Genomic DNA, 12,323 nt, shown 5'->3' with positions numbered 1-12,323 from the left:
ATGGGAGAAGAAATACAAATGTGTAAAGTTATACATGTACAACATCTTTTAGCAACTCTTTTTTTAAATTTAAATATTGTAAAGAAATGAAGAGAACAATGGTAGGCGTATCTTGAATCAAGGTTCCCCAGAGCTATCTACCCTTTAGAAAAATTGGTGATGCCGAAAAAATGTCTCTGCCGGGAATCGAACCCGGGCCCCCAGCTTTGAACGCCGGTGCCTTAACCACTAGACCACAGAGACGGGTTAATGGCTAGGGCGAACCCAATCCGATTGACCGTCAGATAGACAGACAGGCACCGGCGTTCAAAGCTGGGGGCCCGGGTTCGATTCCCGGCAGAGACATTTTTTCGGCATCACCAATTTTTCTAAAGGGTAGATAGCTCTGGGGAACCTTGATTTAAGCTACACCTACCATTGTTCTCTTCATCCATTTCTTTACAATATATATATATATATACAGTACCATAAGAATTACCATTTGCCCCATGTTGGATGGCTCAAATTACCTCAGTCGGTACTTAATGTGACATTTTCAAACTATACATTTCTTATGGATGCATCATGCAAAAGACTACATGACAGAAATGAGAATACAAACCAGTACTAATAATATTGTTCTTATTTCTTTATCATATCGAAAAAGTGTGTGTGTGTAAAAAGCACTGATCCATTTCACACCAATTTTTTGGGGGCTGAAATTTGTATTCCCTACAAAGTACTTTTTGTTTCAAAGTTAAAAACAATGTGTGGTGAAGTTAAAGGTTATGTAATGGGTCATCAATACATGATACTACAACAATGTCTGACTCATTCATTATTGACCTGGGGGTGGTGGCTCAACTTACCCCGCCGTCCTCTACCCTTATATCAACAAAATTGGATACGAAATCAATAAGTCCCGCAATAAGTGTTAGCTACAGAAGCCCATCTGTAAAAAGGCCACCCCCTAACAAAAATCTGCTTTGAATAGAAAGAAAGAAATCAGACAAGCATTATATAGCGCTGAAAATTTCATCAAAATCCGATGTAATATAAGAAAGTAATAACATTTTTTAAGTTTTGCTTAATTTCACAAAACAATATGCACGTCCTGGGTCGGTATGCAAATGAGGGGGCCGATGACATCACTCACTCACCATTTCTTTTGTATCTTATTATGTGAAATATGCAATATTTCAATTTTCTCCTCATTGCCATGTGAAAACCCCCATTCTTTCCTGAACATGTGGGATTCCATTGTTTTAACATTTTGTGGTTCAAACCCGAGGGTCCTATTTTTCAAATTCGTAAATATTGAAATATTGTATAGTTCAAACAATAAAAAGCAAAAGAAATAGTGAGTGACATCATCGACTCTCTCATTTGCAAATCACTGAATTGTGCATACTGTTTTGTGAAAAATAAGCTAAACTTTAAAATGTCATAAATTTCTTATTTTGATATGAAACTGGATAATGATTTAATCTGAGAACAAGCTGCGTATCTGAATTAACATGCGCGAGTGATTCATATTTCCACCTAGAATATAATTTTTTATCATAAAAATCAACAATACAAGCGCGAAGCGCGAGCTTAAAATATTTGATATCCAGATCTGAAAAAGGTCAATTCAAGCTCTGTTTTTCAAGCACTTTGTAGGAAAATTTGTAAGTGGATATGGATCACAGTTACAAAAAAAGAGCTGATTGGTTTCATACATAGAATCGGGACGGGATCAGGACAACTACCCCCCGGACAATTACCCCCGCACAACTACCCCCCGGACAATTACCCCCCGAGGACAATTACCCCCCGAGGAAATAACCCCCGGACAATTACCCCCGGACAACTACCTCCCGGACAACTACCCCCCGGACAACTACCCCCCGGACAATTACCCCCGGACAATTAGCCCCCCGGACAATTACCCCCCAGACAACTACCCCCGGACAATTACCCCCGGACAAATAACCCCCGGACAAATACCCCCCGAACAATAAGCCCCTATAGTGTACAGAGTCATATGTGGGCCGTACCTTTGACGTAAGAAGTATTCGAGTATATTGGATTCAAACGAACGCCGTAAGAAAGCTGTAAAAGCGAGCTCCACCCAAAGGCGGATCCAGGGGGGCCGAGGGCCCGCCCCCCCTATTGGCGGAGCAAAAAAATGAAGAAAAAAAAAGAAAAAGAAGGGGAAAGAAAGGATCGAAAAGAAGAGGTAAAATAAGAGGAGGGAGACGAGTGAAAAAAAAAGGTGAGGGAAAGACTATGCCTGCGCTTCGCGCTCGCATAGCCTGTTCGATGAGATACATATTTTGCTAAATATGTTGATATGTAGCTTAATATGTTAAGTCGATATACAAAGCATATTTCAGCTCGGACATTATTCATTATTTTGTTTGATTTACAAACTGATTTTTAAGTGCTCTGTTTAACGTCCGTTTTAATGTCCGAGCGCATAGCGTAAGCTATGCGCTCGCATTATTTAATTTGCCAAATTATATAACAAACTACTTAACCCCCCTTCTTTTATGACAGTTTACCAAAACTTTCGTCTTACAATTTGCGCTCGCATTTTTGCTAAAAATATATATCAACTCACAAATCCTATTCATGATTACAAAAGTGCTTGAAATATCCAGTTTTCAGGCCTCATTGTATGTCACTCACTCATTAGGCTTATTACATAAATAAATATGATAATAAAATTTTCATGAATTTTTAATGACTAAATTGTCCCTTTTCAGGAAAGAATATCGACAATATCACAGTTTCGGATGTTTCATATCGCGCTTAGGAAGAGGAATAAGATAGTTGTCATCATTTTCATATGATGACAAAATGTCCTTAGACCTAGAATGTAGGTCCTAGGTCAAAATAATAATGAAGATATCAGCTCGCGCTTCACTTTCACATCATTTATTAAGTGCTTTCCACATCCACTTCACAATTTCTGTACACAATACTTAAGATAATGTTCAAATTCACAATTTTCATACAGTAATGTCAAGTATGTTGCATTATTGATTTCCGTGATGAAAATATCAGAATGCCCAGATTCTGTCTAACTCTAAAACACGCGCACAACATTGAGATACGCATCTTCATCTTTATTCAAAACGTGCTAAAATTGTCTAGTTTCAGATCAGATCGCGCTTTGCGCTCGCATAATTAATGAAGGAAGAAACCAAATTACCCATTCTTTTTCATGATTTACAAAACATGATTAGAGTGTCCCATTTTTAGGTCTGAAATCTCAATTTTTCCGCTCGCGCTTCGCGCTCGCATCAATTGTTTGGTTTTCTACCTATAACGTTAATGATTACAAAAAGTGCTAAGAATGTCATTTTGTTAGGTCAAAATGTCAAAAGAAATTCAGCTCGCGCTTCGCGCTCGTATTATTTAATAGTTGAAATATGTATCGTTTTAATGGCTAACTGCAAAACCTCCTTAACAGGTCCCTTTTCGATCTTGCCAGAAACCATATATAAAATTTCTGCTAGCGCTTTGCGCTCGCAGTAATTATCTAGTTACATACGCATCTTGTTCAAGTTCACAAACCTTGCCCAGAATGGTAAATTTTCAGTTAAAATATATACATGCAATTCCAAAAGATTTCAGCTCGCCCTATTTGAATAGGGCTTATAAGATAATTACACTTTTTATGTTGTTTTATAAGAATAAAGAGTAGAAATGACTGTTAGGACATCGGCGTTTTGCCCCCCTATTTTTCACGACCAAGAAAAAAAAAGAAAAGGAAACGGATAAGATTGAAATGTAGGCCTATTATTTTCGAAAAATTTTATGTCAAAATTTATCAAAAACTTTGATTTTTGTAATAAAATGTTGAAATTTTTGCTCGCTCGCTCGCTTCGCTCTCTCACAACTTCTTATTAATTTTTACGTGATACGTTGAATTGAGCCCCCTCAGCATTTTTGGCTCATTACTCCACTGGGACAACCCTTCAAAGAAACAATTTAAAATCAAATCATAACTTGTATGTCACCGTAGCATAAGATCATTCGTTTTGGCAAAAAAAAAGAAGAGGAAAATGAGAGGAGGAAGAGAATTGAATAATGTAAGGTGAAGGGAAGCCTTTCTTTTTATTTCACTATAAAAAAAAAATCGCTTACGCTTTCCGCTCGCATTGCTTTTAATTTTCGATGAGATTCATATCTTGCTCAATATAGGCTGATATGGAGCTTAAAATATGAATTTTTGAAGTCAATAAAAAAACACATTTCATCTCGGATATCGAGCTTTCATTATTTTTAAATTTACAAATTTATTTTTTCAAGTGCTCCGTAAAATATCCGTTTTATGGTCTAAATATTTATATTTTCAGCTCACGCTGCTCAGTCGCACTATTTAATTTGCATAGGCCTACTTCTTTATAAATTCTTATAAGCCGTCCTTAAATTGCAACTAAAACGAATTTTATACTATCATGATTGCCAATTTGTATAAAAAAAACACTGTATTTGATTGTGTTATATTGTTTACAATTTAGTAATTTTGGTACTTAATTTCCTTCTTTAATGTTGCTTTCACCCAAGAATAATACACAAAAAACACCTTGTAATTTTACCATTTAGGGCCTAAATGGTAAAATTACAAGGTGTTCTTGTGTGTATTATATTTGCATAAAGTTTTTTAGCTTACTGTATTAAGTTATAAAGCCACATCTTAATCTGGAATGTGCACCAATTGTTTCATAATTATTAGCTTCTATAGTTGAATTGTTTTAAAATAATAGGATAATAGGTCCTACTTGACAGTGTTAGTGTTGATAGTTGCGTTATCGACTTTCAATATATATCTACCTATGAAGGTGTCTTTTTTACGTTTTATCTATTTGCCTGATTTCTTTCCTGAAATTAAACCCCAAATGAATATTTAAAAATCAGATCAGTTGGAATCAGAGATATTCAGCATTTGTGATTATTATGACTAATCGTGTTCAATTGTTCTATGAAAACTTAGTATGAGGGCCAGTTTACACATTTTCTGATGAATATATGCATAGCCAAACGGGAGGTTTCGGGTGCAAGCCCCCCCCCCCCTCCCCCACCATTTTTCAAGATGCAGAAGGCGTCGCTAAACAAAAAAAAGGGGGAAAAAGAAAGTGAGGGAACAGGAAAAGAGCAATATAAAAGGGAAAGAAAAAGTTATCAACTAAGATAAAGTAGAAAATATTTCGAAAACCTGTGCCACCGACTAAAACTTAAAATGGGTCCCGCTTAATTCTAACATTGATGCTGGAGAGAAGGGAGGATTTTCTGGAGTAGTTGTCCAGGGGGTAGTTGTCCGGGGGGTAATTGTCCGGGGGGGGGGGTAATTGTCCTAGAACCGATCGGGACATTTTAACCAGGGCATTTTGTTACGATAACGTACTGCAACAAATAACAATAAATATTTATTTTTTATTTTGATTTTCTTTTATTACAGGAAATTACTAACAATTATAAATTAACAAAACATAAATAAATATTGATCTTACATATACATCTCTTGAAGTGACAGTTTTGCAATCGAAAGTGATGGTACTATATCCAAGTAATAATCCAAGTTGGTTGGCAAAGATTCCGTAAATTAAAGTTCACTATGATGGCGATGATGAAACTGATGTTGAAGCACGATGAATAACCAGAGTCACTGTAACGAGTTGAATTGTCCGTGCAGACGATGTTGATCAGTGGCGTACGGCATGGGGGGGGGGGGGCCGGGCACCAGCAAAAAATTCGATTCACTTAGGGAGCGCGCGAAGCGCCCTCAGTTTTCAGGTATACTGACCTAATAGAGACATTTTAAGGACATGCAGTCCTATTAAACGGATATGTATCTCACTGATCAAATAATGCGAGCGCGAAGCGCGAGCTGAAAAATGCTGATAATCAGACCTAAAAAAGGACATTATAAGCAATTTTTTTGTAATCATGATATGTACCTGCCTCGCTAAAACAAACAATGCGAAGCGCGAGCTGAAATTTTTGTATAACATATTGACCCAAAACGGAATATATTTTAGGAATCCATTAAGAGTATACATATCTTAGCATAGTCATCTAATGCTAGTTCCGTCCTTTGCTGATTTTGTTAGAATTACATCTAAACACATTTAGCACTTTTTGTAGACATGGTAATCATGATTATCATACGCATCTCACTAATCAAATACTGCGAGCGCGAAGCGCTAGCTGAAAATTTAGGAAATTCAGACCTAAAGAGGGGCATCTAAGACTCGTTTGCAGGAATTCACTAAGACCGTACGTATTTCACTAACCAAATGAAAACTTTTGTTATTGAGATCAGAAAACTTGACATTTTAAGGACTGATTTTAGGAATTCATTGAAGAGTAGACATCTCACCAATCAACTAATGCGAACGTTAGCACGGACAGGAAATGTTTTATATTAAGACCTTAAATAGGGCAATCAATTTAAGTAGTCATGAAAAAAAAGCAAATGTCACTACATGAAAAAATTATGACTCGAATTGCGAGGTAATGTATTTGGTGTACAGTATATTGATTTGAAAACGTGAGGTTTTAGTACATCAGGATTATTTATCTCTTTAAACGGTTTATGCGAACACCAGGAACAATAAAGTCATAGGCCCTGTAAGCAAATAATGTTTCATAAAGTTATGAAAATTGCTTCTTATGTAATATAACATAATTATAATATATCATTTATAATGAACATAATTTCTTCTTTCCCCACTACGTTTCTCTTCCCTCTTTTTCTCCCTTTCCCCGTTTTTTTTCTCTTTTTTTTTGGCCAGCCGATTGGGGGGGGGGGCACGTGCCCCCCATGCCCCCCGTAGTTACGCCACTGATATTGATGATGATTAACAGTCAATTTCAGCAATCCATTGGTTGAAGAGTGTTCATTAAACAGGTTGATTATCTCGATGAGAACTGAGAATTCCTCTCAGACCTCTTTCAAAATAACTGCAAACAGTTCCTTGATGGCGTGCAAATAATTCCACAAAAGATAAATATTCCAGGTATAGTAAAGTCTGCTCTGACATAAAGTCTGGCGTGAAACTTTGAGTTCTGATCTGATATATGAAGTGATCTGATCTGATATGATGAAGTGATCTGATAGGCCTATGATAAAGAAACTGCCAGCTTATAAATTTATATACAAATTTCAACTATTCTAGAAACTTCTAGTATTCACTATTCTGGAATTTTCTAGTATTGTCTACAAAAAGAACATTCTGCCCATTTCTAGAGCAGCCTACATTCAGAACACCCTTGAATGGCCTCATTGAAATCAACAATGTCAACAAAATAGCTAAGCCTATCGTTCATTTCCACTACCAATACAAGTCTATTGTAAAGCAATCTCTATTCAGAAATAACAAAGAGTACTCAGAGATTACTCATGTCTGACAAACAGTCTGGAACATTCTTTACATTCTATACTATAAATACCCTTAAAGAGGAAATAACTAAGTAAATGAATTTAATTGCTCTTACAATTTTGCTACTTATATAACAATTTTAAGAACATTATGTCATATGAAAATGATGACTTTCTTCCTATTTCCCTTCCTATAAGCGCGAGAAAAAGCTTGTCGATTTTCCATTTTTAAAAATGACAATTTTATTTTTAAATCAATATCTGATTTATTAATCTAATAAGCCTAATGAGAGCGCGAAATCTGTTGATATCATGGCCTGAAAACTGGAAATTTAAAACACTTAATGATATGCAATTTAAACAATCAATTCCAAATATGGAATACAGGAAAATAATAAGTACCTGACAAAATCAATCTTTGCGAGCACGCAGTGCGAGCAAAAAAAAATTAATATTCAAACCATATAACCTAAATTTGTACAGAGCACTTTTTAAAAATCAATTTGTAATCAAACAAAATAACGAAAGTTCGATTTCCGATCTGAAATATGTTTGCATATGTATTGACTTCAACATTTGATATTTTAAGCTACATGTTAAACAAGATATGTAAATCACCTAAAAGGCAATGCGAGCGCAAAGCGCGAGCGAAAACTTTGTATAGTGACATAAAAGATTTTTAATTTTTTTTATATAAAGTCTTCCCCTCATCTTATGTTATTCACTCGTTTTCTTCCTCCTATGTCTCCCTTATTTATTTCTCCCCACTTTTCCCTTCTTTTTCTTTCTTTTTTGCTCCGCCAATAGGGGTGGGGGGGGGGGTCCGGGCCCTCGCCCCCAGATAGTGGATCCAGATCCAGTGGCGTAGCTAAGGTGGAGGGGCACGTGACCCCCTGAGATTTGGTGTCCCCCCCAGGTGCCCCCTAAAAAAATTGGCAGAGCAAAAAAAAAAGAAAAAAGGGAGAAATAAGAAAGAAAAAAGGAAAAGGAAAGGAAAGACAGATAAAAACAAAGAAGAGGAAAATAAAAGGAGGAAGACGAGTGAATGAAATCATGTGGAGGGGAAGAAAAAAAAATCTTTCATGTTACTATATAAAATTTTTGCCTGCGCTTCGCGCCAGAATTGCCTGTTCGATGAGATTCATATCTTGCTCAATATAGGCTGATATGGAGCAAGTTTTAAGTCAATATACAAAACATATTTTAGCTCGGACATCAAGCTCTCATTTTTTTTTCATTTACAAATTTAAGTGTTCGGCTGTAAAATGTCCGTTTTGCGGTCAAAATATCAGCATTTCAAGCTCATGCTGCGTGGTCACATTGTTTGATTTGCCAAGTTCCTATTGTATACGTGTATTCCATAATTCCATCAAATTCAGAATTTTTATTTTATTTATTTATTTCATTTCCAGGCAAGAAAACATGACAGCAATAGAAACATTACAACAGAAATGTAAAATTGAGCACCACCCAATGCCTGGGAATCACCTTAAAGAATTAAAAATTCTGTCGAAAGGTTCACATTGGCTGGTGTCTACATGGAATAACACAAAATAGCAATAAATTCAAACATGTTATTACAATACTTCTATATAACTTAACCTTCATCGTAATATGAATGAAAAAAAAAACAAGGTTATAAAATTAATACTTTAAGAGAAAAAAAATCGGGCTGAATCTGTCGCACCCATTACTGTAGTATTATACATCTCTATGGTCGCACCCTAGTCGCGTCCCGTCCGCGAACGGCTATGAGTATGAGGACGAAGTCGAGTTTTTCCATATCGCCTAGCACCGAGACGACTTAATCATGCATGCACGCGGCGTGCATATGGGGCTATTTTAGTACTGATTGCGTTGTTGACAGTCTGTACTAGTTGAGGTTTTGCTGTTTCAAACGACAACGTGCCATCGATTTGTATCAAAATGACGAGGTAAGATATAGGCCCTACCGGGGTACTCTACATTTTCTAGATTGCATTCGTTTCAAATGCTTTTGTTTTCCTTCTATAAACTGAGAATCTATGGGCGGCCATAAGTGCCAAAATTACCGATTTGAGAAATATATATGTACCGTTGAAAATAAACTAAAATGCAGAAATATATCTAAAAATAAAGAAATTTTTAAAATAATTAAGATAACAAAAAATAGAAATTCACAGAATCAAACATTAGTGCAGAAATAAGGACAAACACAAAAACAAGACAATCGCAAAGAATAATAAATGATAAAAAAAATACGTAGATAACCATATAATTGAACACAATCACAGAAATATAGGTTCATGCAGGAATAGAGAAAGACTGAGAAATGTAAAGACATTCATAGAATTAAATACAACTTCAGAAATATAGACAACCGCAGAATTGAAGAGAACTACAGGAATAATAGAGACCACAGAAATAAAGACATTTTCAAAAATATAGACAGCCAGAGAATTGTAGACAACCTAATAAATATAGACAATCTCAGAATTTAAGAAAACTTCAGAAACATAAACAACAGAAATATAGACAACCTCAGAACACAAAAACTTCAGAAACATAAACAACAACAGAAATAGAGGCAACCTCAGAAATACAGACAACCGCAAAATTAAACAAAACGACTGAATTATAGTCCATCGCAAATAGCGCTACCTCGTCGAAAATAGAGACTGCAGAAATTCTGGAGAGCACAGAAATTCTGTAGAGCTGAGAAATAAAAGTACAGCACGTCAAACATACTGGAAATGAGAGGGCAATAGAGGGCGTACTACCACCACGCACGTGTATGATGCATGCATGCGACGAGTGCGATCGAGCATGTGCTATGGTTTTCATCGTTACCGGTATTTTGTATTACATTATCCCACTTGTTTTGGGATTTTTATTTCAACCTCTATGGTTGATTACGTTTGTTGGGCCTGAACTTGGTAAAGAGGACTTCGTGAAACAGCGGACAAGTAGCTCACTATCTCCGATTCAGTCAAGAAGTTAGACTTATAACGGTGTTGAGAAACGGGCCCCATGATGTCTAATCTACGATGACCGGCGTGAAGTAGGTTGGATATTCGATATTCAAACTGTGAAGTTGGTTGGATATTCAGGTTCGATATTCAAACGCGTGTGAAGTTGGACAGATATTCAATATTCGATATTAAAAAATTAGGGGTTTTGAAAGCTAGCTAGGGGGTTTAAAAGGTGGAACACGTCTCGGGCAACCATAAAATAGCTGGCTTGCCCTAATACGAGGATTTTTTAGGGGACAAAAGTCAGTGAATAAAAGGGTTGGAAATTTCTAATTTAATTTTTTTTTTCAAGGGGCCCCCAGGGATATCCCGACGGCCTAGCCAGGGTAACCACCTATCCTAACTTGTAGAACTCGATTCGGGTAACAAGATAAACACCTGCTTGACCCGGCGCATGCACATTTAGGGGCAACTCGGTAAAGCATCTCATCAGCAGATTTTATTCATTAATGACACTCAGTCCTAATTCCTCCGCCACTAACATAGTTCCGAAAACCGAGTGATACATGTATTTTGTTTTATTCGCACAAAGTTTGTTGAGTTGTTAACCATATTTTTCTTCTCGAATCAGTCTAATCATTATACATACTTACTTTTTTGTAATCAGATTACAAAGTAAGAAAAATGAGAATGGGTTGGGTCGAATGATTATCTTTAGCCTTTTGTTGTAGATCGGCTGTCTCTGCATGCTCTTGCAGAAAATAGGCATACCGAAAAAATATGGGGCCGTATATCGATACAAAACGTCTTGTTGAAAATATGAGTTTAACGTTCTTCTAATCTTCAAATAATTCTCAGGAAACATTTTCTATGGCACGTGTAGCCTTCAATTCAATTAATCAACAAGGACGGAGTTATACCCCTAAAAAATAATTGTATTATGAATTAACATGTCTCTTTTATACGATATCGCGTGACTAATTATTGATTGATTGATCGGCTAAATTGCCAATGCGACCATCACATAATTTGAATTTATATTTAAAATCTTTTTAAAAGGCCAAGATTTTCTAGCTCGCTTCGCTCGCTGGTGACTTATACAAATTTTCCACTTTTGCTATGTTTTGCTGCTTTAATATATTTCGTTTATTATCCGCGCTGAACTGCTTTGAACTTAAAGGGATAGTCCGGGGTGAAAATATTTATATTTTGATACATAGAGTGGTATTCACTGAGCAAAATGCCAAAAATTTCATTAAAATCGGAAAACAAATACTAAAGTATTTGTTATTAATTTACCCAAGCCAAATTCTAACAATTGTAAAAGGACATTTTTCTATCGGGGATATCAATTTATAATCGATTGCTCAATGAAATTCATAATGTACCAACTTTAAGTTGCTTTCATACTCTATTATGATTATTTAGATTGAGCATTTGGATTTTTACTTCTTTCTTTTTGTTTTCATAGTTTTAGTAAGTTTTTTTTGAACACTTTTCTGTCAATGTACTTTACTTGGAAATGTTTTTCTTTTAGTATTTTTATTGGTGTATATTACTTTGTTTGGTAAATGTAGGACCCCAAGGAAGAACAGCAGTATTTTGCAAATACAGCTGAATTGGGCGATCCTCCGTTATTGTATCTATATTGTTATGAAATAAAACAAACAAACAAGTTTAAAGTTTAGCAATATTTTGTGAAAACAATCATCATGAATATTTATTAGATGGGCTGTGGATGTTACATCTCAACTTTCATTTTTCTTAACGTGTTAATACATAATTTTTTCCCCGTTATTTCATACTTGTGTGAATAATGTCTCCCTTATAGTGAAATAAGTTGCAGCAATAAAATAATATCAAATAATCAAATAATAAAAAATGGTCTAAATAGCCCTTTATTCCCTTTAATTTTGTTAATTTGAGCCCCCTTAATGTACATGCGCCGGGTCAAGCAGGTGTTTATCTTGTTACCCGAATCGAGTTCTACAAGTTAGGATAGGTGGTTACCCTGGCTA

General features: G+C 35.8%; 1 protein-coding gene across 1 annotated transcript in view; it reads left to right on the top strand.

Moving 5' to 3' along the window:
* Positions 1-9,125: 9,125 nt before the first annotated feature.
* The window catches only part of LOC121410186 (interleukin enhancer-binding factor 2-like), a 73,013-nt gene continuing 69,815 nt past the window's right edge, over positions 9,126-12,323 (top strand). The window contains exon 1 of the mRNA XM_041602097.1: positions 9,126-9,288. Coding sequence (XP_041458031.1) covers positions 9,281-9,288 — 8 coding nt within the window. The 5' untranslated portion in view covers positions 9,126-9,280. The remainder of the gene's footprint in view (positions 9,289-12,323) is intronic.

This window comes from Lytechinus variegatus, chromosome 3 (assembly GCF_018143015.1).
Source record: "Lytechinus variegatus isolate NC3 chromosome 3, Lvar_3.0, whole genome shotgun sequence".
In the NCBI taxonomy this organism is placed as follows: domain Eukaryota; kingdom Metazoa; phylum Echinodermata; class Echinoidea; order Temnopleuroida; family Toxopneustidae; genus Lytechinus; species Lytechinus variegatus.
The sequence above is the reverse complement of the archived record's forward strand: the minus strand, read 5'-3'. Positions and strand labels throughout refer to the sequence as shown.